General features: G+C 38.0%; 1 protein-coding gene across 5 annotated transcripts in view; it reads right to left on the bottom strand.

The window, feature by feature from the left end:
• The window catches only part of Sorcs1 (sortilin related VPS10 domain containing receptor 1), a 477,489-nt gene that overhangs the window by 112,659 nt on the left and 339,284 nt on the right, over window positions 1-25,546 (bottom strand). For all 5 annotated transcript variants that reach the window (XM_069987934.1, XM_069987933.1, XM_069987931.1 and 2 more), the window contains exon 6: window positions 15,152-15,216. In XM_069987934.1, coding sequence (XP_069844035.1) covers window positions 15,152-15,216 — 65 coding nt within the window. The remainder of the gene's footprint in view (window positions 1-15,151; window positions 15,217-25,546) is intronic.

The raw sequence follows: 25,546 nt of genomic DNA on the forward strand, positions 1-25,546 counted from the left end.
TTTTAGTGTTTTTTTAAATATTTTGATCTTATACCTGCTTCTTCTAGCATTACTAGAGTTATGCAAATAATTACATGAAAAACTTGTTTATAAGTTAGCCAAATCATTGATTTTTATAACTCAAAGGATTAAGAGTTGAAATTTCTTATGTGTTTTTTTGATAAACTGCAGTATTGTTTTAATTGTATCTTGTGTTTTGTTTATTGCTACAACTTAAGGTCTTTATTTAAAAGCAATGTTGGAAGTTATTAGGTGCAAGTTTTACATTAGCAACTGAACCTGTAGCCAGATAATCAACAAGTGAACTACATAACTAAAGAGTTCCTGTGCATTGTATGTTTTGGACAACTCAAAGAATTGTACTTACATTATTCTAAAGCTGCCTTTCTTGGGATTACACTTGTTTAAATGTATTTTAAAATATTCTATGAGCTTTATCTAGATCTTAAGAGCTAGACTTCTTTGAATTAGTCTTCCTCGATCTAGTTGGAATGTCATAAGAACCTTACAATGCACTCAATAGTACATGAATTATCTATGAAAATATTTGAATAAATATACAGCAATCAAAAAAATCACCTCCACAAGCTGTGAAGTTCATTTCTAACCTAGTGGCTTGTGAGTACCACCGTTGCATTGGTTAGCCCTGTGTCCTTGTTTCACCATTTTGTTATTCTCCTTCCCTTCCCGCAATCTGATAAACATATATGCAAGATACAGGGTACTAGAATCAAAACCAGTGATTATAAAGGATACACCAAAGCAGGAAGGGGGGAGGACGACTTCATATGGTACACAAAAACAACAACATCAACAACAAAAAACCTTTGTTTCCATATCTTGGAGTTCATTTTGATTAGCATCATTTATCACTATTGAGCTATGGTGATCCTCTGCTAGGACTATACTACACAAATATTAATTGTTACTAATGAGGGAAAACATAGAGCCTATGTTTCTTTGGGTCTAAGCCAAACCTAAACAAGTAGGCTTTAGATTAAAATGAATCTAGAGCTTCCCTACTTCTACAACTCTTACTATGAATAAAAACTTTGAATAAGTAAATTAAAACAAAATTTCTTGATTTGGGGGTTGCTAATGACAAGTATAACTTCCATTATAGTTTGTAAAATTGACACCTAGGCCCAGAGTTCAAGCCCCATGACCATCAAACACACACACACACACACACACACACACACACACACACACACACACACACACACACACACACACACACACACACACACACACACACACAAATGCCTTATTTATAATTCATTTATATAAGAATTGGGAGAACAGTTAGGTCTATGGAATGTAGTTACTGAATATCTATGTGCCAGACATTCTAAAAGATGATTACATTTATCCAGTATATTTGATCAAAACAACACTACAGATTAGGAAATGTCCATTGATTTTGCTGATAAGAGGAGTGAAACTCAACGAGGAAGTGATTTGTAGAAATGTTGGTAGTGGTTATTGACTTGTTTGCAAGTCTGCCATGTTGCATTGAAGACCTCAGGAAGTTTAGAGCCAATGTCCGTTAAATATAGTTTGATTTACTACTATAGCCACTAAGGAAATCAGTATTGAAGTTCTTCCATAAGTTATAAATACAATTATCATTTCATACTGCATCCTTAGGCATGTATTAAAAGTAATATAAGCCAACATGCCAGAGAGATCCTTGCACTGCCACATTCAGAACTGCACGATTCATGTTAGCCACGAAACAGACCATGGCTAAGCACCCAGAAATTGATGATGAGATAAAGAAAGTACACTGCCTCTATACAACGGATATATACAATATATACAATGTTACTAATTCAGTAACAACTAAAATGAAATGATGGCAGTTTCAGGAAATGAATTGAACTGGAGATCATCATGTTAATTGAGAGGAGCTAAGTTTAAAAACATTTTTTAATGAAAATATGGAATCTAGACTTAAAAAAAAGATAGCCAGATGTCAGTGGTTCAAGCCTTTAATCCTAGCTACACAGGAGGCTAAGATCTGAAGATCCTGATTCAAAGCCAGCCCAGGCAGGAAAGTCTGTGAAACATTAACTCCAATTAACCACCAGGAAACAGGAAGTGGTGCTGTGGCTCAGAATGGTAGAGCACTAGTCTTGAGCAAAACAGGTAAGGAATAGTGCCCAGACCCTGAGTTCAAGCCCCCCGCCCCCAACAAAACAAAAAAGAAAAACCATGATGAATTTGTAAGGGAGAGAATGTGTGGCAAAGGAACCAGAAGGAGGAAAAAGAGAGAAAGGTATATAGCAGGGGTGAATATTATAGGGGGCTGTATATTTTATATATAGGTATATAAAAATAGCACCATGAAACTCATCAGTAACTATTAGAAAAGGTTGGGGAGGAAGGAAGTTGGTAAAGAAAAGTAGTTAGTTGGGATGAATTTGATGAAAATATTTGAATGCATGTTGTAAGTATCACAATGAAACCCCTTTGTACCTCTTTTATGCTACTAAAAATGGAAAGTCAGGAGCTTATTTATCTATGTTTTAATAAATTAATAAAAATAATTCCTCTATGAGGTAATGTGCTAAAATACATATAATTAAAATAGAATAATTTAAGAGAACTATCTAAGAAAATAATAATCTGTGCAAGATTGTACCCATTTGGATATCCACAAATGTTTACTAATAACTAAAAATGAGAGAAGAAAATAGACAACAGCAGAGGAATAACTAAGCTGTGGAACATGTCCAATTCAGTCCTGACATCCCGCTTCTATGAGGAAATGCTTAAAGCTCACACTGTGAAACAGGTTATCAATTAGTGATAAGATATTAATGTTAATTCCTTAGTTTTGAAATATATACCATGAGCAAAAAATATTAACACTAGGAAAAAGTGGTTGGAGCACCTATTAATATACGTATCTCAGTAAATTTCTACTTTCTAAATGTGGGTTACCAAAATATTGCATTGTGAACCTGCCATTTTTAAAAATCTATCCATCTATCTATCTATCTATCTATCTATCTATCTATCTATCCATATCTATAGCTAACTAGCTATATCAATCATACATATCTATCTATCTATATCTATCTATATATATATATTGATAGACATAGGTATCAATAGATGTGTGCCTATATAGGAAAAACATATATAAAATACATATGCATATACATGAGATGCTAACATTAGGGGTAAGGCCGTAATGTGAGACAAGAGTTTGACAAGCTGTGAACAGATCCCTGGTCTAGCATGTCTCAGCTATGTGAATGGAGGGTGATTGTGAACTCTAAAAAGGACTGTGTTTATCTCCACTGCATGTTTTCTTTTCCTACATCCCTTTTGTTGAAAACTGTGGTTACACCATACAATATGCCTGTCTTTGGTCTGAGCATTACCAAGTACACAAGAAAAGGCCTTGGAAGTACTCTTCACTTCAATTCTTGTTCAGAACAGCTAAAGTGATATTTAGAAGCTGAAGGGTAAATGCTCAATTTTGAGCTGGCTGCCTTGGGAAAGTGTCCCCAGTTTGTTTCCCTTCTCCTGGTAATGGAAATAGAAAGAGATTGGCTGCAGTTCATAATGAGGGACCAATCACTCTCATTCCCCAGAGGGTTGCAGTAATAGTGTGATGTATGATGAATTCTTTCCATATTCAATTCTGCTGAGTGCATGATGCGATTCCATAGGACGTGTCTTGTAATTTGGCATTAATTAATGTCAATTAATGTATGTGACTGCTAGACGTTAGAACTAATTTCATTACTTTCCCTCCACAGATGTTTTCCTTGCCACAGGTAATTAGGATACGGTGCTACTCTTTTCAAGCATTTTTTACTCCCGGCAACAGCTGCTACGTGGGATCATGTGATCCCCATCCACCCAAACCTGCGCTGCTAGAGGGGAGAGAAACTTACTTTACAAAGCCAGGCTTCAAGTCTAGGAACGGAGGCTAAGTGCACACACAAAGGCTGCTGACTTGGTAAACTCAAGAAAACCTCTCAGCCTCTCTGAATTCTGATCCGTGACATGGGAACAAATGATATCTAACAGAAGACCTGTTTAGACTATTGCCTGGCCCACACTCTGTTGAACCTCTGATAGCAGGAATTGTTCCTGAAGACTTCTCTCCTTAATCCCAAGTATGGTCCGTGTCTCAAGGTATTTTAAAGTACTATAGCTATTTGAGGCCAGAATTTTTCTTTCATATTAAAATATTAGTTTTTCATATTAAAATATTTCCTCCCTCATGGAGCCACAAAAATTCTTTCATACCCAAAGCAATCCCGAACGAAAAACAACAAAGCTGGAGTGACATACGGCCTGATTGGTACAAGGTAAATTTTGTATACCACGAAAGCTATTCTTGCAAAATCAAGAGCTGTTTTGCAAAGGTGATGTGGAATGGGGGCCAGTGGGAGAAGACACACAGAATGTGGAAGTCACCTTCGCATTCAGTTCACAGCTACATTTGAACTCAGCACTGGGGAGCTTCTGCAGTCAGCACGTGGTCGGTCACCTTTACACAGTGCTAACCAGCCTAGAGCCTCCTTGTGTTTCAATGTGTCCTTTCCTCTTTCCATTCAATTCATCTCTTGGGTTCTAGCTCCACCTCCACCAGACTGTTTGGCTGTGACCAGTCATAGACAGAGTTGGGCTTTTGATTCTTTCCTTGTAGTGAGGTTGAGTAGAATTTTAGGACCAAAGAGTTGTTTAAAATCAAAGGATCACTTTAAGATCTCGGTTAGAATAGCTATAAACAAGAAGCCTAATAACAAAAGATGCTGGAGGGAATTTGGCCAAAAGGGAACACTTCTACACTGTTTGTGGGAATGTAAACTTGTTCATCCACTCTGGGAAGCAATATGGAGGTTCCTCAAAAGACTACACATAGAGCTCCTCTATGACACTTCTGCACATTTATCCAGATGACCACAAATAAGGCCACACTAAAGCTACCAGCACAACCATGTTTATTGCAGCATTATTCACCATAGCTAAGATATGGAACCAACCCAGACGCCCCTCAGTAGATGAATGGATCAAGAAAATGTGGTATATACATATATACAATGGAACTCTATGCTTCCATCCAAATAATGACACTGCCCCATTTGATAGGAAATGGAAGGACTTGTAAAAAAAAATCATATTAAGTGAAGTAAGCCAGACCCAAAGAAACATAGGTTCCATGGTTTCCCTTATTTGTAATAACTAGTATACATCTAGGATAATCTTAGCAGATGAGCAGAAGAGCTCAATAGTTATGTACATATGACTATATAAGATGATGCTAAGTGCCAGGCGCCGATGGCTCACACCTGTAATCCTAGCTACTCAGGAGGCTGCAGGAAAGCCTGTGAGACTCTTATCTCCAATAAACTACTAGAAAACCAGAAGTGGCGCTGTGGCTCAAGGGGTAGAGCACTTGCCTTGAGCTGAAGAGTGCAGGGACAGCACCCAAGCCCAGAATTCAAGCCCCACGACCAACCAAAAAAAAAAAGATGATGTTAAGCAAAATGAATTCCAAGACATAACACAAGAGGATTTACTTTGTTGTTGTTGTTTTTAATGTACAATGTGATTTCTTTTTTTCCTTTGTGTTTTCCCCTCTATGGTTTATCCCCAAATTGTCATTGTATTCAATTTTGGTACCCTGGATATTGTATATATGTTTATCTGATCTAGGGAAGGAAAGGGGAACAACAAAATGATGAAAAAAAGGACAAAGGGGGAACCAAAAGGATATTTACAAGACAATATGCTGGAATGGATTGTACAACTTGGGGGGGGGGAGTCTAGAGGGAAGGGAAGGAGAAAACGAGGGAGAGGTAGAAAAATAATGTAATCACTACCTTCCTTATGTAACTGTACATAAGCACATCACTTTGACAATCAAATTAAAAGAAAAGAAAAGAGATATCACACAGGTCTTTGCCACATTTAATTTACTGAAATCTGTTTTATTCACCTTCCTTCACCACAAAACAAAGACTGTGATGTTGCTAAGCAAGTTTATATCCTCTCAGATGTTTTCCTCTTGTTAATTGGTGCACTTATTCCTGAACCATGCCCTATGCTCAGTCAGAAAGTTCTGTTGGTTAGAACTGCCTTGTCCTCTCCTGTTAGTCAGTCCGTGAAAATACTTCCCAGGCCTCTGGTGGAGTTTTGCTGGAGACTCAGGCAGATTTCCCCCTTCTCAGAATGTTTGCATGGATAGCTTCGGAAGCATTAACCTCCAAAGTAATCAGAGCAGCCTTTCCCAGAGGTCAGAGACAGTGTTATGAAGATCATGTAGCGTTGTTTTGGTTTGGTTTGGTTTTTCTCTTTTAAATTTTGCAAAAAAAAAAAATGTCCAGGGAAAGATTCCATTTTATAGGATAAAGAAACATTGACTTTTTAGGGATGAAATGTGTACAAGCTCTTATGCTTCAAAACAATGTAACAAAAATTATGCATTAAGCCTCAGAGACTCTATCTGTTCATTCTGTTAAGAAGTATTTATGTATAATATGCATGATTCTAAGTATGCATAACTGTTATTGTCATCCATGTTGGAATTTAGGATATTTGACATTTCCTTTCAGTAAAATCAATTCTTAATACACTGATGAGATGATAAAGAGTTTTGTATGCAGAAGTTACCATTCTTCCTGCTTTTCAGTGTTAACTTTCCCTGGATTTTGACCCTCAAGCAGTAGGATTTATTAAATGTTTTCAATGACAAAAAAAGAAGTATTTATGTGGCACCAAATTCTTTAATGTGCCTCTATGGTACAGAAGTTTAACTATAAAGACAATTATCAAGTACTTTGTGAGACATGTTTGCACCCACCACAAATTTTTAACTTTCAAGCACAATAGCATCTGCTTTCTCACTTTTTCTTTTACTCTTTCATTGATCAATTGCTTCTTTTGGAATGTGTCTCCCCCACTGAGTGTCCTCACACATACACATATGCCCATATATCCCCATATATCCATGTGTGGATGTTCCCATGTACCTCATTCTATCACCATCCTAGAGTCCGCTGTGGAACAAGCCAGCTAGTAACTGTTGAAAAAGCAAGACTCCACCTTCTACCCTGGACTCCTGAACTTCTGTATAGAAATCAAGACATTCTGTAAAAATTATAAAGTTTAAATGTTCTCCTTTGGCACTCTGAGCTTCTGATGGGACAAGCTCAAAATTACTTTTTGTTTTTAAATCTGTTGGTTTGGGACCAGTGTCACTTACTCACCATTGTCTTTTATGACTGGCCTTTGGGCATTCAGAAGGGCCAGGATGAGGAACAGGAGATGAAGAAAGGAAAAAAAATAGGATAGGAATGTTTCGGGGATCATAAAACTTCTGCCAAGAATGGGACTAGGGGTTGTGTATGTGGGAAAGAACTAAAATCATACAAGTTGAATGGAAATATAGAAAAGCCAATGACCAATTACAACTCACGTGCTGAGTACAACCTGTGGTACCTGTGAGGGCACTGGTGAGAGACCAGCAGCCTTCACACCCATTCTCCTCTGCACCAGAAATTCTGCGGAGCTGCTGCAATTATTTTACATTGCATCACACCAGACTTGTGTGTGTGAATACTCCTGAGGAGAAAGATTGTATCTTACCCAGACTACCTCCTGCATGCACTCTATTCTCCCTTCGATTCCCTTTTACGTTTGCACACACATTTCTCATATAAATGCACCACCTGTTTGTTTATCATCCGCCCCAAGTAGAAAGTCTGAACTCTAGAAGAGTACCCATGCCTATTAGAGAATTTGGCATAGTAAAGGTATCCAATAAAATTTATCCAACGAATATGCGATAGATTTGGAATGAATGAAACCTGTCTTTAAATCTGAGCTCCGAGACCAAATGGGAAAAACAATCATTGTAAGCTTTGCTTTCCTTGTCCTTAGGATGAGGAAAATAACAAAAGTTCCTATCTCCAAGGCCAGTTGTACGTGATGCAGCTGATAATGTGCCAGGGCAGTAGCACCAGGAGAAGATGAGAAATGCAGTATCTGATACTAGATGGTTGCTTGGGGCCAAAGGAGATTCATGAGTACATATCGCGTTTTTATTTTTAAAATGAGAGCTGGAAACATTTGGTATTTTCCAGACCCTTAGAAATTACTGCACAGGAATGCTCATATACTGCTGCTGCTGGTAGCTTCAGAAATCCTGAGTATTCTCTGAAAATATAGACCGTCAAGTCACAAGGGACTGATAGGTTTCTCTGGCATACCTCCACCCTCTCGTTCTCAGCTCTCTTTACACGTGGCACTCAGGAGACAGAGACAGGATACCAATGTCTACAAAGAATTTGGGTTGAAGGCTGCCTTGAACCTGTCGGGGTGCCATTATTTTCAGGCCTTCCTCTTCTGCTTGGGGAGGTAAGTGCTATCTCACTTCAGACTCCTCTTGCTGCTTCTCACAGCTGCATTTAGGTTACTGAATCAAATAGGCCCAGATGACGTCTCTCGTGATTGAAATCAAGAGATTTTTGCAATGTAGAAAAACGGGTCAGATGGACAGCTGGAAAGAATGGCAGCGTTCTGAGGAAGCATGTGAACCTGGGTGATCAACTGAGGACTGAAGACAGGTGAGAACAAATTTGTGCAGTTCTGGGAAGTGAAGGGAGCACAAATGGAAACCGTTAACTCCTTCCAAGATTCTGCCGAGAAGCTGTGAATAAATGGACTCAAAGAGAAGCTTAATAACGATTTTGGGGGATTCCAATAAAGCCAACTGATACCCAGGTCAGAACTATGGCTGCAGAAAAGGTCAAGATGGATAACTCCTTTATGGTCTGTCTAAAAATCTCCAAGTGTTCATCTGCTCCAATATATTAGAGTCATTTCATAACTTCTGAAGCTTATTGAAGAACAAATAAATATTCTCAAGAATTCTCTTAGACACAGATTAACAGAGTATGTGTAATACCATGTTTTATTATTAGTTATCAGATGGCTTATGTTTAACAACTTTTATAATGCCCCAGATTGCAGAGGGTTGGCCAACAATACAAGTATCCTCATATTTCAGGACAATGTATCCTTATAACTATTTCACAAGACAACAAGTAGCTGTCCTGGAAAATTTTAAATGCAGGTGTGTGTATGTTTGTGTGTGAATTTCTGTGTATATAGTGACTGTAGTACAAATCTGTGTCTAAGCAGGCACACATATGTGTATATGTGTGTATGAGTTTGCATGCGTCTATGTGGTATACTTGTCTATGTATGAATGTGTATGTTTGTGAGTAGGTGTGTACATATCTGTGTGTGCAAATGTGTGCTTGAGTGTGTTTATGTGTACATAAGTGTATGTGTGTCTATTTGTGGATGTGTGTATATATGCATATAAATACACAGTTCCTGCTTTTATAGACTGATTGAAAGGAAAAGCTATGACCCAATACATATGTAAATATTTGAGGAACCTCCATACTGCTTTACACTCCCACCAACAATGCACTAGGGTTTCCTTTTGGCCACATCCCCTCCAGCATCTGTTGTTACTAGAGTCCTTGATTATAGCCATTCTAACTAGGATGAAGTGGAATCTAGAATCTACAGTTGGATGAAAGCAAACAAAAGAAGAAATCAGTTTATGTTTGCAGTTCAAGGAAATCTTCCTAGAAACAAGTATCTAGCCTGGGGCAAATACCTTTCAAGATGACCAAGTGCACATACTGGGATGGAAAAAGGAGGTGAGTAAACTAGGCAGAGAAAGGGACAAATACCATGTACAGCATGCACAAAATGATACCTCTTATGAATAGGAATGACGGTCACAGAGTGCATTTGACTTTCTAATGATATATTTGAATATTGTTTACCATTTTATTATCAGAGTTGCTATTTTAGCATAAAAATACTTGCTCAGCTGCTCAGGAGGCAGAGACCAGGAAGATCACGGCTTGAAGCTAGCCTAGGTAAATGTTTGAGTCCTTCATCTCATTAAACAGAGCTGCCAGTAAGAGCAATGTGCTTATCATTCTAACTACAAGAAAATCATAAACAGGAGGATCACTGTCTAGACTTGCCTTACTATAAATCCATCTAAAAATAGGGACTGGGGTTTTAGGACTGTGGTATAGCACATGCCTAACAAGTGCAAGGTCAGGAGTTTATGACCTAGGACCCCAAACAAGAAAAAAAAGAAAGGTAGCTGCTGTTGGTAACTTATGTTTGCAATGGCTGACCTTTCCTTATACAACACTTAGAAGCTCAGCTATATAGCATTTGTAGGACTGAGTTCTTCACCACCTTCCACAATATTCCAACACCCTCATCTGATATGGGTAGCAACACATCCTTATTCCATGTGGAAAACAGATGGGAAGGCTGGTGGACAGGAGGTAGAATGAGATTCCCAGTTCTCACCTGAGACAGAATTAATGTGATAAATAGTGATGTCAAGTTGTACATTTCTTTTTTCAATGTAGAATGTGCTGCTGGTTTGAGATTCATTTCACAGAATTCTGGAAAGTCATTTTCACAGTTGGCTAAAAGACCAAGTCTTGTTTTCCCCAATGAAAGAGATTAGTCCTTGGGAAAGTTATTACAAGGTTACTTACTCATGCAAATAGACACTGAGACCACTAATTGTCCCCTGTCTCTTATGTCCCTTTGCATGGATCACTAGCAGCACAGAAACATTCAGGTCACTAGCTGGGATGTTAGTATTAGAAGGAGGAGGGAAGGGCCAAATTGGCTAAACGTGGTAGTGCAGGCGACCTTCTAAGATGTGTGTTTCTACATGAGCCTGGACACAAAGCTAAGTGTATAGATCTGGTCTTCTGTGAGGTTTCTGAGAGAAGTTGTATTCGTGTCCTCCACAATCAAACACACACAGAATGTGACACTCCATTTTAGGGTATTGTGAAATTTCTTGTGCCCATCCAATTAGTTTTATAGAGCTCCTCAGACCCTGTGGCTACAGACTTTCCTTAATTATGAAGGAGGGATTCATTGACTCATCTAGTCTTAAATTATTTAGGTTCTGAGCTATGTGTTGGATGTGGAAACAAGATTAATAAAGATATGAATTTCCAAAAAAGGTTCAATCCAACACTTTGGTTTATATATTCTAACTATATATTTTATGCACATATTCATATATGTGCCCATGTTATATAAATAAATAGACTGTAGTATATCCTTTTAGTATTTTTCTGAACTGGGTGAATATGATGTGCCTATTCCCACATAGAGATATTAAAACAAAAATTTGTCAACAATTGAACAAGGGAGCCAATAAGAAAAGCCACATCTGATAAATAGGTTTAATTTTTTTTCCAATAATACTTGCTGTGATTGATTGTAATTAAGCTTTTTCTTTTCAGCTCACCTTCAAGGCAGAAAGAATAAAGCATAAAAGAATAGCATCTTTGTCACAGATGTAAACTATACGACAGACACATTTGAGAGTATAGTTGGTTAAAAATATCTGTAGCAGTTATAAACCCTCATCGAATAATATTTTTCCAGAGTTCACATCCCTTTGAACTCAAGGAGTTCAGTTGAAATACACATTAATTATAAGCTGTAATCTTAGACATCTGAAATGAGATCAGGATGAAACTTTGAATAACATAAGCAGATAAATGGTTGCAACCCACCTCATGGAACAAGCCACTTTACCAGGTGTCAAATATCTCAGAACCTTGGCTACAAAACTCCTGAACACAACAAAATAAAAATAAACTCCTTGTTCAAAGAATATTTATGTTGATGTTGTTTACACATGTATGTATGCATACATATATAGTTATATGCATACATACTACATATACCTTATAGGCCATGCAATCTATAATATAAGCAATTGGTCCCCTACATTGAATTTTGAATAAAACAACCATGAAGAGATAAGAAAACAAGAACAAAAGACTACTTTAGCCAGAGAATGGGAAGTTCTATTGTAAATATTGGAATTGTTGTAGTCACTCACCAATCTAGAGCATAATTGTACTTTGCAATCCTGCCAGCCACATTTGCTAAGTCTTTACCACTCTGATCTGTCTATATTCTGTTCTTCCTCCTCCTTCTCTGTCCCTATTATCCAGAGCCATGGTTATTGACCATTTTGGAGATAGATGCTAGGAGAGCGGAAGAGGGAGAGATGAAAAAGACAGAGGGAAAGAGAGAAGAGGAAGACAGAGTAAGGGATGGAAACTGCTGTTATGGTGCTGACGATGTCACTTTGTCCCTACATGGAGACAGGTCAGGTATTACTTTTAGATCCCTTCTCAATTGATAGGTAATTTTTTTCTGTGTTGTTTTGACAAGGTTAACTTTTCAAATTAAATCCCTTTATTGAATTTTCACCCTTGGATAGTTTCTGAAGATGTTGCCTTTGCAAAACTGAAGTTAAATAAAATAAATAAAATTAGAACTGACTTATTTCATGCCTTGTGAAAGCTGAATCTGAACATACATGGGGAATAGTGTGGGGTATAAGGAAGGGTAGAAGTTTGGCAGACCCAGGCCTGGCATTGAGAACTTGGGTTTATGTAGAAATCAGAGAGTGACGCTATCCCCCACAACCTTGAACAGGAAAGTAATCTTGGATGCACCCAATTCCATCCTGAGTTTCCCAAAGCAGGATAGCCATAATGGGCCATTCCATTAATGTGAGATTTTGCTACTCAAAGCAGGTTCCACAGATTTGTTAGGAATGGAGAATCTCAGCCCCACTATCACTCGCCCCCCGCACCCAGTGAATCAAAATTCACATCTCCAGAACATTCTTACATGGATTATATGTGGGTTAGTCTTAATGCAATACTTTAAAATTCTCAGGAAACACAGTAATTGAGGCTAGAGAGCTAGCTCATAGCTCTGACAGCTGATCAAACTACGATTTGATTAATCTAACCAGTGTTTGGCACGCTCCTTCAATATGTAGAGATAGTGTGTGTTAAGGGCAGCATTTATAGACGTGTGTGGAGAAAGCGCTACCACTGAATGACAACTGTATGACTTTGAACTGAATGGGAACAAAGAATAAAACCTAAACAAAAGAACACAGGTGGATAAAATCAAAGTAAGAAGGCAGTTTAGACTGGGCTTAAGGAAGACTTGCCTGATAAGTACATGCTGAACCTAAGGGCTTAACCAACAATAGCAATTAGTTATACTCGATTAGGACAGTAGCAGAATAGAAGGGTATGCTGGCTACAGGGAACAGAAAGTATTACCATTTTGTGTGGCAAAACAGAATCCAGTACCCTTCAAGAGTGGGAAGCAAGCCCAAAGGCCTGTAGGCAAGGATTAAGAAGAAAAGAGAGCTAAGCCACATTGAGCAAACAGTCAGGTACCCCATTATCCTGGGCTATAGGTCACAGTTCCATCTTATGGGACATCAAGTAGACTTTACTTGGGAAAAGTTGTTCTATGAAACACAACCTTGGTGTACAAGAAAAGTCCTTTGCTGCAGTAAAATGGAATAGTCAGCTCCCAAGAGAGGCCACTACAGTGAGGGAAAAGAAGTTTTCAACTCCTATATCCTACTGGGTCAGGTGCACTGTCTAGCACATCACACTACACTACCTTTCCTGGGAGTATAGGGGGAAGGTGATGGTGGCCTTGGACCAGGGTTTGTATGCCCAGAGACTACAAGAAAAAAAATATTCATGCTCAAAAGATTAAATAAAACTTCTCCATATGGAAATCTCCCATGTGGACCTGGAAGGAAAGGTGGTTTTAGAGAATGGGTTGCATGTATAGCCTGCCCTTTTTTGTGGGGGAAGGGGGCACTCAGAGATGTAAACTGTCGATGTCTCTACCATTGCGTAAAGAACAAAGGACAGGTATACAAAGAAACTAAAATTGTTACTGCTCAGTATTTGTCAGCTTAGGCTAGATGCTGTATCTTACACACATTGCCTTCTCTGATTCTCACCTGACGGCTTTGTGAAAGAGACCCTTGTGTCCTCTAGGTATTTACTACATCTTTGCACCTACTGTTGTTTGACTTTCTGTGCATCACGTTTCCCATCTGTGCAATGGGAGTAACACCTTACGAAGTTAACTCGAGGACTCTTTGAGATAAAGTACGTTACTTGGTACAATTACTTGCACAGTGTAACTGCTGAATGCATGCAAACTACCACAATGACTTTTATTGCTCACTTTTTATTTTATTTTTTTTTATTTTTGGGTCCGGACATGGGGCCTGAACTCTGGGCCTGGGCACTGTCTCTCAGCTCTTCAGCTCAAGGCTAGCGCTCTACCACTTGAGCCACAACGCCACTTCCGGCTTTTTTCTTTTTGCTTATGTGGTGCTGAGGAATCGAAGTCAGGGCCTCAGGCATGCAAAGCAAGCACTCTACCTCTGAGCCACCTTCCCAGCCCCTATTGCTCACTTGTTTAAAGACAAAGAACCTGAGCACTAAATGGTTTATATCCCCTTTTCAAGTTGACCCAAATAATGCAGTAGTCTATTGAGACATTCATAGATGAATTGAAGCTCTGGATCTGCAGTTTACTTCCCTGGTCTTCACGTACCTGAATCTGTGTTCTCTCCACAAAGCACTTTCCTACACTAACAAACCTAATTCAGGCTGATTAGAACCAGCAAGGCAACAAACTAGTCAAGGACCTTGCTGCCTTTGACTAAAGACATATAGGATGCTTCTCTTTTCCTGTTCTTTCCAAATATTTTGTGAATGTCTAAACAAGAGCGTGTGTCATTGCCTGGGGGGGGAGAAAGAAAGAGAGAGAGAGAGAGAGAGAGAGAGAGAGAGAGAGAGAGAGAGAGAGAGAGAGAGAGAGAGAGAGAGATCTGACAAAGTGAGAAGACAGAAAATAAATCCAAACGAAGAAGCAGCAGCAGCAGCTTCAGGAATAGTTTGGGAATTTTTCTTTATTTGGAAAGACACCTTGATTGAGAGACAGGGCAGTACTTTTGCTATAATTATTTAAATTTCAAGAAATTAGGAGGATCTACTCTACAAATATTCATGTAAATAGGCCTTACTATACCTATTTATGACATTATGGCCACAATTCTGGATGGCTGTGGGAAAGAAAGTGCTCCATCCCCAAATTTCTTGGATTATTGCCACTGAGACTGAAGGGACTCGATTCCTGACTGTTTGATAGAACTAATATTGTGATAGACATTGGGATAGGCTGAGTTACTTACGGCCATCCACGGTTCTGGCTTCAAGATGCACGAGATCTGGTTCCTTGTTCGAGCCCATCACAGACCTGAAAGATGGAGAGACATAGAAAGGAACATTTACATTAATAACTTCATGTGTGTCTCAGCGATATCTATAGACATTTAATACCCACAGGTCACTGAAAACCACAATCTTGGAATAAATCTATTATGATGATATACATATAGCATGACAGAAAAATTTCCATTTCAAATAAAAATGATAATGAAACTTTTATTTGATGAAGACCAAGCTGAATTCTGGCAAGGATATTGTGTGTTATTAGCTCAGACTTGTGGATAAGTCCCTTGTGACATACATGTATTCCTGTAATAATTCTGCTGACAGCATATTAAACTTTCAAGATTTATCAGGCAGATGCCAGGCATACTGCATTAGTTGGCTGACTTGAACTGTGAGCTACAAAGAAAACTGATCTAATTAAAGTTTTCACTTGCAATTTGCAGTAATAGCCACCTCTGCCCTGTGATTTGTGAATGAACCAAGCGATCTAACCAGGTCAGGATGACCATTATTTACCTGTGGAATCAATGTGACCCACCCCCAAAATGCATCTGTCTCTTGCTTTCTGCTCTATCCTGAACCCATATGTATAAGCACAATGACAGTCTATCTAACATTCCTTGGAAGCACAACTTATTTTGTATGACTTTACAGTGAACTATACAAAGCAGAAGTGATTATTCCATTAAATAAATAAGCAATGAGGGACAACATCATCCTCTATATCTAAAATTTTAATATGCAGGATTAAAGCTGGGGCTTTCTGCACTTCAATCAAATGTATCAGGACATTGATTGGTTCCATTTCTATTTGGATTATAGTGAAATGGCTCCAGACTCTTCCTTCTGTCTCTGGCCATTCAGCACAGTCATGCAGTCTGTAGGAAGACACATCATGGTTAGAACTTATTCACATAGTTCCCAAGGCAGTGAGTGACAAGCTCTATCTCCCTTATTCTGCTCCATCACCTGCCACACTCAAAGATTCTGCTGTTTCAGAAATGCCACATCCATTTCCTTACCGCTCTGTGAGCCTCTGTAGGGTATAGATTGTCATTCTGAATGTTCTGCTCTAGCTTTACCTAGGCTCTTGAACTCTTATTTTAAGACACAATTGAAATTTGCTTCTGGTCTGCTGTTTCAGAAATGCCACATCCATTTCCTTACTGCTCTGTGAGCCTCTGTAGGGTATAGATTGTCATTCTGAATGTTCTGCTCTAGCTTTACCTAGGCTCTTGAACTCTTATTTTAAGACACAATTGAAATTTGCTTCTGGTAAATGTGCCCTATTTGCAGCAAGGGAAGCATTTACTGCTATCAGTGAAGATTTATTTTGATATAAACATTGTAAGATACTTATCACAGTTTACTAGGAGTAAGTTTTTTTGTTATTCTCTAAATGTTAAAGTGATTGCTTCTTTACACACACACACACACACACACACACACACACACACACACACACACACACACACACACACACACCCCATTCAATAAATAAAGCTACCAAAAGAGCTTATACTAAACATTTTGTTCATACTTTTTGGTCTAATGTGAAAGGAAGAAATGAAGCTTCCCTTTCTCCAAAAAAAAAAAAAAAAAAAAGACAGAATGATTAAAGGAAGATATAAGAAATGAGGAAAATGAGAGGAAGAGTAAAAGAGAGAAAGAAAGCTATAAAGGTGTGCAAACTCTTTGAAATAAGTGAATTAACTATTATCTCACCAGCATTTCCCATTCTATTCCAATTTGACTTGATTTTTTGCATCTCTAAGAAACTGAGACTTCACTAGTTCTGTTGCTCTCCAGCTTAAAGTAACAACAACATTTATCTTTAAGATATTAGTAGGTTTTTTTGTTTTGTTGTTGTTGTTGTTTGTTTGTTTTATTTTGCCAGAACTGGGGCTGGAATCCAGGGCCCAGGTGCTGTCCTTGAACTTTTTGTTCAGCACTAGGTAGCACTCTACCACTTGATCCACAGCTTTACGTCTGGCTCTTTCCTGGTTAATTGTAGATAAGAATTACAGATTTTCTTGCCTTGACTGGCTTCCCGCCAAGGTCCTCAGATCTCAGTTCTAGAGAAGGTTTTAGTATTACAGGCATGAGCCACAGAGTGCCTGGCCTTCCAGCTGGATCTTTTCATTTGTTCTTAGCCCCAAACCAAGAGTCACAGACATTTCTTATGTCGTATGTTTCATATCTATGGACAGAAGTTATTCCAAGTAACATTTCCTTCTTATCAAATAAGGGAAAGATTTAGTAGCAAAATAAGAGTCCATTGTTTTTCAAAAATCTACTTGATTAACCAGACTCCTTATCATTCATAAATTCTCTTTCATCTCTAGTTGAAAACAATTACAACAACAAAATAAAAGATTTAATCCTGAAGACTAGCATCAGCCTTTCCAGCAACTTTTCTGAGATGTGCTTAACCTTAGACCTAGGGGTCTTAGATTTTTCTGGCAGTAACAGATGATGCGGAATTATTGCTGCCTTTTTCTGTTGCCCTGGGGAATTATGAATTGCTGAGGGCAAACAGCTAAATGTCTATCTTTGTGATAGATTTAATGGCTTAGACATTTCTTGGCCACCTTAGAGAATCACATCAAAGCAGATGATCACCTGCTGTCAATACTCTATCCCAAATACTTCCAACATTTTAGTTAGGATTACACAATTCAGTAATTAGTTTGTTATGTGTTTTAAGCTCAGATTGAATCCACAATGAACTCTTGATGGTCTTACTTGCAGAGTGAGATCTCAGGACTGGATTTGAGTGCTATCCAATCCTGTTCATAAATCTGATTTCTGGTACAGGATTGGACACTGTCGTTTTATGTCTTGAAATCACCTTGTGAAATATCAGAGTCATCGTTTGCTAGGTACTCCACTCAACTCTCAGAGGAATGTCTTGTCAGCAAAACAGAGGAACAGGTTTCTCTAATAATGTATGGACAATATATTTACTCCAGCCAATCTTAGCTATTATTTCCAATATGTGGGGTTATTTATTTCTAGAATTCAGCAAAAAAATCTATTTTAAAAAGATGAAAAATTTAGTCCAGAAACCTTAAATTATAGAAAAAGGCAATATATAGCTATCGATCACATATTTTTATATTGCCTTTCAGTTTAACTTGAAAAATCATTACCTTTCTCAAACTGAATTTCATGGAAGGGAAGGGAGATGTTTCTCTATGCATCTACTGGTAAGTCTGCCTGAAATTTTTTCACTCTCCTGGCTTTCATAATTCATACCAAAAAGTGTTCAGCTGTTAATAACCGAGGCTGAATCTTGTCTTTCTACAGGTATGTCACTCAATCCAATCTAGTCATCCCTTTAGACTTCTAGAAACATGTCCATACTTCCCATAATAAAAAGGGTTGAAATAAATAGTATAGTACAATAAAGATGTATCAAAATAATTATTTATCATGTCACTAGACGAAAAACTAAGACTCAACCTATTTGAGTCAGTAGTTCAAATAGCAAATTCAGTAAATACTTATAATTCATTCATTGATTTATTTATTTACCTACTTATTTAGCAAAACACCCTACATTCCTATTACATCATAAGAATAGGGGGTACAGATTGCTTTATCTTGACAGCTTACATCAACAGAAGCTACAGCCAACCAATGAAGTGAGGCATGAATGGCTTACGTGCTTTTCAAAGATAGAAGAAGAATAACTTTCTACCTTCAAGCACCTGCTCTGGGAGAGAAGAAACTTCCAGAAATCTTTAGACCAAATAGATGTTATCTTCTGGGATACACAACCATAGAATCAGTAAAGAGTGAGAGAAAAATCATTCAATTTCAATATAAATTACAGTTACTAAGGTCTAGGTCTCATGAGCAGACCAGGATGCTCTGTATGGGCATTGATAGATTGAATTTTGTGCTTTCAAAGCAGAGCAGTGGAAGATAAAATGACAAGTTAATGGACATCCAGTTATGAGACACCATTTTTCCTTATGGTAAGGTTTTATATTTGATCTTAAACACTGCATGGCACCACAGGATGTTAAGGCAGTTCAATGAAGAACTCATTTCTAGTCTATATGTGGGTCTTGCTAGGAAGGGATATCACGAAGACACTGCCAAACCTGATAGATGGATGAAAACAAGACAAAGCCTGGTGCTTCTATGCTTCACTATCTTGAACTGATGCCTACCCCAATATGCCATCTTAGGGGAAAAAAAAGTAAGCATTATTAAAGGGAGGAATTTGAAGAAAACTAAACCCAGACTGCAATAGCATGCTCTAACACTGCAGGATTGCATAGTGCTTTTTAATAAGCAACATCAGCCTTCTGAAACACAAAGAAAGGAAAGGGTATACAAGTGGAGGGACACAAACTCACGCAGTTAGAAAAAGAGAAAGGGGAGAAGCCGTAGAGAGGCACAGAAGCTTCATCTTGGCCTAATTAAACATGGTTACTGTGCTTCTCCAGGAATGTAGTATTTCTTTCTTGCATCGCTCTTCTAGCTTTCAGCTTCATTTCCACCAAGAACTTTGTGCAAGAAGCACCCTCACCCGATGCAACCTTTGCAGATAGTTTCTTCAGAGCCACTCAGAAATGTCGCTAGCTTATCCTTCTACCAGTATTTGTCTGAGTTTATACCAATTTAATATGGTGCTTAATGAAGGTAGCAGAGCCACTAAATGCCCTGATGTAGAGAACTGTAGAGAAAGTACTAAAAGGAAAGCACCATGACCGGATAGCACCTGCTTAGTCAGATTTTGAATCACAGCTCATGGCACGTGTCAGCACAGAGAGGGTTGTGCAGAGGAGCAGAGGCTAAAAGGATGGAGACTCTGCCTTCCTTCGCTTTGAATTTGATGGAGCATGCATGAGCCCACAGGAGGTCTCCAGAAACTAGACACTGAAGCACGAATTCCTGTCTGTCACCCAAAGAAGAGAGAAAGTACCTACAGGTATTCATTAGCAGCTAGATTCTGATTTTCCTCATCGACTGCCATGAGTTTCCTCTTTACCTGCCTCCTCTTCCAACAAGGCAGGAGGAAAAACCCTAGCTAACATCTAGGATTTTATTCTTGAACAGAGGAGCTCAGCCTGAAGTCTCTCCTGTTGCCTATCCAAGGGCAAATGGTTTAGAGCAGATAAAAAGCATTCTAAAGCTGTTGTTTTGTTTTTATCACCTCTATTTTGCCTAAGGAACAAGCTTGCTTTTTGCTTTTCTTCCACTTCTCACCCAACCCCACTGTTTTTCCAGCACCCAAGTTACCTCCCATGAATAACAAATTAGTAGGTGACAAACAAATAGATGGCAATTAAAGATGATCATGATCGTCAGTTTTCTGCCTGGTTAATGTCCTGCAGAGAATCAGTATAGCCAACCACTGTAAGTGCTCCAGGTTCAAGTTCTGCAGCATTTTGTCATCCTTACTTCCCAAGCTTGGAGTCTGTTTATTTACATGTTGTTTGCCACAATGTGAAGTGTGTGTGTGAGTGCACATGTGTGTTTATGTAATCATGATTCTGTGTACACAGGGGAGAAAAGGAAGAAGGGACACCCAGTGCTGAATGAACACAAACAGCTTAGGAGTCTATTGAGGAGGTGAGGGTGCTTCTTGCACAAAGTTCTTGGTGGAAATGAAGCTGAAAGCTAGAAGAGCGATGCAAGAAAGAAATACTACATTCCTGGAGAAGCACAGTAACCATGTTTAATTAGGCCAAGATGAAGCTTCTGTGCCTCTCTACTGCTTCTCCCCTTTCTCTTTTTCTAACTGCGTGAGTTTGTGTCCCTCCACTTGTATACCCCTTTCCTTTCTTTGCTTTCGCTGTGACCTACATAGGGATGTCGAGGTATAGAGAGATAGGATGGGCCAGGCTCAAGCCAACACACCTGACTCTCAAACAGATTTTAGTGCCAGTGAAATGTGGAGAAATTGATTTTAAATGATCAAAGAGTATATTCAACTAAGAGTTTAAAATACTTTACTTAAGGATTTTTAATTGTCTTATATTTTAGTGATATCATACCCGATATACTTTTACTATCTTGTTAATTTTACTTGATAATAAGAGTATGGTTCCATATCGGAACATAAAACTGATGGAATAAATCTCTAAGTTACAGTTGTGTTAAATAAAATTTATTGCACCCTATTAAATAAAAATATCCAAATTTACTCAGCTATTATCTATTGGTGAATCTAAAGCAAAAAAAAAAAAGGACCATAAATGGAAAGACAATCCACTGCAAATACACATGGTGTGTATTTGGTCTTCCCTTTTGAGAGTTCCAGGATTGTGGATGACAAAGAGATCATTAATCTCTATCAATAATGACTAAATCTCTACAAGGAAAGTGCACATAATTGGATACTCTTATAGTCAACAGTCATAGTTCTGTTCTTTCAGTAAAAACAAAACATTTCAAGCTATGGGGACACATAGTCAATGTGTATAAACAGAAAGGGACTAGGAGAGAAGGGATGAGAGGCACAGGGAAAGCTAGAAATTTCTCAAATGCCAGAACACTTACACTCTGACCCTTCACAGAAAAACTAACATTGCAAACAAGCTGTGCCAGGAAAACAGAGCCAAAGTGACCAGAAGGGCTGTGTCTATTTTGATGTTAAGTTCAGAAAAGAGTGTGGAAAGTTGGGGTTCCAGCTGGGACAGAAAAGGAGATATTGAAAGACCAGGAGAGACAAGGACCCCTTGGTCACCCCCTTCCTTTCACTAAAGATCTACAATGTCATAGTAGGGCAGATATAAATTTAAAGGAACTGAGGCTGGGAATTTTGCTTCTGGAGATACCTCTTCCATGTATATTATATTCCAAGGGAATATAGTTCTCTTATGTCTGGGACAGATATCTCTGATTTCTTTTTTGTCTGAATATCCTAAAGAAAAGGAGTAAATGAACACCCACCCAATATGTGCTAGATTATTAGTTATAAGTTGGAAAAAGCACTAGAGTATTTGTGTATTGATTTTAGAAAAAAATACATAAAGCAGAAACTAAAATAGGAGAAAAACAATTGGACATTCTACTGTCTTCTCTTGATACCACCGTGAACCACTCTGAACACTACTGGGTGCTGGTGTTAGTACAAGTGACACACTAGAAAGACAACTGCTCTAAGATGAGGGTTCTTGGATACCCTCATGAAACCATGCAGAATACATGGCTGACCTGAGTTACCACTAAGTGGACAAATGATTGAATAAATAAAGTTTAATGAATGCCTGTAACATGTTAGATGGAGATGTAGGTGTTAGGGTTTAAAAACAAATAACAGAGGAAAATCCCTGCATCTCATGAAGCTTACCTTTATATAGGGATGATAGGGAAATTAAATTTATATGTATAATAGACATTTATAGATTATATCACCGATAGTAATTACATTTTATTTGTAGAAATCTGCATGGTAATATATTATACACACTATAAGGAATTTAACTACATTATAAAAACCCTACAAAAATCTGTTGTCCTAGGATGTTGGCCAATGACTAGGTTCCATCTATTAATTGTATGACTGGTGTCTATGCTTTAAAGCTCATAACCAGTTGGACATTAATTTCTGCAAATTTAGGCCTCAAGCATGGTGGTATAAACTGGTAATCACAATGCTCTGGAAGTGAGGGAGGGATGTCTAGCTGGCCACATGAATTATACCTGCAATGCACCATCTCACAAATTGAAAAAGGAAAGATACAAAACATCTTCAAGCAGGATGGTTTCAAAATTGGAAGGCAACTTCTCTACAGGTACATGTAAAATATCTAATAAATTATGATGTGTCTCACAAACACAATGTCAGTTTCTGCTTGGGTCTGACATATTAATGTGGATTAACCATCCTTGTAGTCCTTCCTCCACACTAGCCAAAGATGGTGCAGAAGTCTTCTCTTGCATTATTGCCACAAGTTGGTATTTGTTATAAAAAAAAATATCCTAGGAGGATTTTGTTCACAATTATCTCAATTTATATGGGAAGGAGATCTATTCAGTGAAACTTGGAAGGCAGAAAAGATAGAATTGGGTTAGATATAGGAGGAAATTAGATTTATCTCCATCAGGAAGATAAAAGTTCTTGTAGTGCCAAATGGCAGCTATTCTTCTTAGCACTTTGTTTATTCATGAAGAATTTCTGGAGTTCTGAGTACAAGGTGTGAAAGGAGTTGGCACCCAGCAAAGACTGGGAGGTTCTTTGTGAAAAGACTTTAAAGGCCTTTCCAGTGTGCTTTAGAACTCACACTAAGTGCTTGGCAAAATAAGCCCGGTATGATAACAGGGAAAAATAAAACACGTTTTAATTTATCACTGATTTAAAAAAAAATCAATATTCACTATAAATGTGAATTCCTAAAGATGAGATTTCACACATCTCAGTGAAAGAAAAGAGAAAAGACAGGAAGAGGAATTTTTTTTTTAAGTACAAAGAGTGGATATAAGAATAAGAGGTCCAGATGAAGGGAGCAGAAACTTGAAGGGGACCCCAGGAGGAGAGAGGAGGAGTTGTTCCCGGGCAGCTACAGTGACTTCCTGTTATCTGTCTACTCCAAACCCCACACCACTTGCATGTGATTACCATTATAATTATCATTGCTATAAAATATAGAAAGAGCCCTGTTTTAAAAACTATTCTTAAGTAATATATGTTCATTTAAAATAGATTGTTAGGTCTACCAAAATACAAATAGGAAAATAAAACTATCACCCAATCCATCCAGCTATAAATGACCACTTTTAGCAGTCTGCTCTTAGGCCTTTCATATTTTTCTATTTTTAAGTAGTCATTCCTCTCATTTTTGTTGCAAATTCTGCATCCTATCATTCATTATAATAAAGCATCAAGTGCAAATTTGCCAACTGTACAATATTCTCCAATTTACCAATTTACTGACCACAGGGTATGGATAGTGTGTAAGTTTTCTCTTTTATAGATAATGCAGATAGATGTTTACATTTCCTCAGTACTTCTGAAATATAACATTAGCATATAAATTATTAAATGAGAGAATACTGATAATCAGAAATGGGCTATTGGTTTAAGCTTTGTGATATATATTGTGTGTCTTCTCGAAAGCTGATAAAAATGACATTGCTGGGAACAACATGTAATTCTTTCTACTTCCTACCTCTCAGCAAGTCTATATGGCATCTTCTCAACAGCTTCTATCCATTTGATAGGTTAATGAGTAGTGCCCTTTTGCTTCAAGTTTTATTTCCTATTAGTGAGATTAAATATTTTATGCTAATTGCCCTTTTGCTCTTTTTCTTTTTTCTTTTATAAACTGCTTGTTCACATTTGTGGTCACTTTACAAGGATGTTCATTCACTTCCTGTTCTGTAATTAGACATGGTTTCAATGGTCAATTTAAAAGTGACCTGGTTTGGAGAATTTACAGAATTGATTAAAATCATTTTTCTGCATAGAGCTATGTTTTTGTTTTTAGGGGAGAATACAACTGAAATTTTCCTTTTCAACATTGGCTAGGACAGTGGATAAAGAAATGAAGTGCAGCTCCACTTATACACACTGTGTGTATAAGAAAGAGAGAAAGAGAGAAAACGGGAGAGGGGAGGGAAGGATACAGAGGGGGGGAGGAGGAGGAAGAGAGGAGAGAAGAGGAGAGGGGAGGAAAGGACAGGGGAGGGGGGAAGATATTTAACCAAATGGTAGGAGAAGAGTCCAGAAGTACTGGTGAATTCCACACCTCTGAATCAAGCAAATCGGTCATAGGGAATAAAGCACTTTTTTTAAAGCCAGGGAATCTTGCCCATAATTAGCAGGTGGTGTATCAATGGTGCAGTAAAGCCTAACTGGGATCATTTGGCCTCCGGCTTAAAGCCAGGGCACAGAGATGCCGGAAGGGAAATAGAATCAGTAGTAAAGAAACAAAACATAATCCAGAACTGGGCTTGTAGGCCATCTGTTCTGAATAGTACATTGTCTGAGCAACTAAACAATATCACAAAAATCATTGCAAAAGAATACAAGTTAATAAAAATAGAAGAAGTGAACAAAATAAAGAGAACAAAATAAAGAGGATCTTGGAACACCACCAAATTAGCTATTGGTACAGGTGAGTAAATTGGTTTTAAAGTAAGTAGCTAAAATATGGAGCCTCAAATATATCTTCCAAAATATTTATTAATTATCATGATCATTCTCACAAATGTTCACACAATGCTTAATTTTCCTCTTTTCAGGAGTTGGAGTTTAATTTCCCTTCCTTTGACTGCCAACTGGATGGAAAAACTTAGAGAAACAGAACCATTGTACTGGAGAAACCTGGTAGACATCATCTTAGACAAATGACCAAAGTTAACCACCGCAGTAATAAGACATCTTCATA

The sequence above is a fragment of the Dipodomys merriami genome, unplaced genomic scaffold (assembly GCF_024711535.1).
Source record: "Dipodomys merriami isolate MVZ:Mamm:240054 unplaced genomic scaffold, mDipMer1.0.p SCAF_35, whole genome shotgun sequence".
Taxonomy (NCBI): Eukaryota; Metazoa; Chordata; class Mammalia; order Rodentia; family Heteromyidae; genus Dipodomys; species Dipodomys merriami.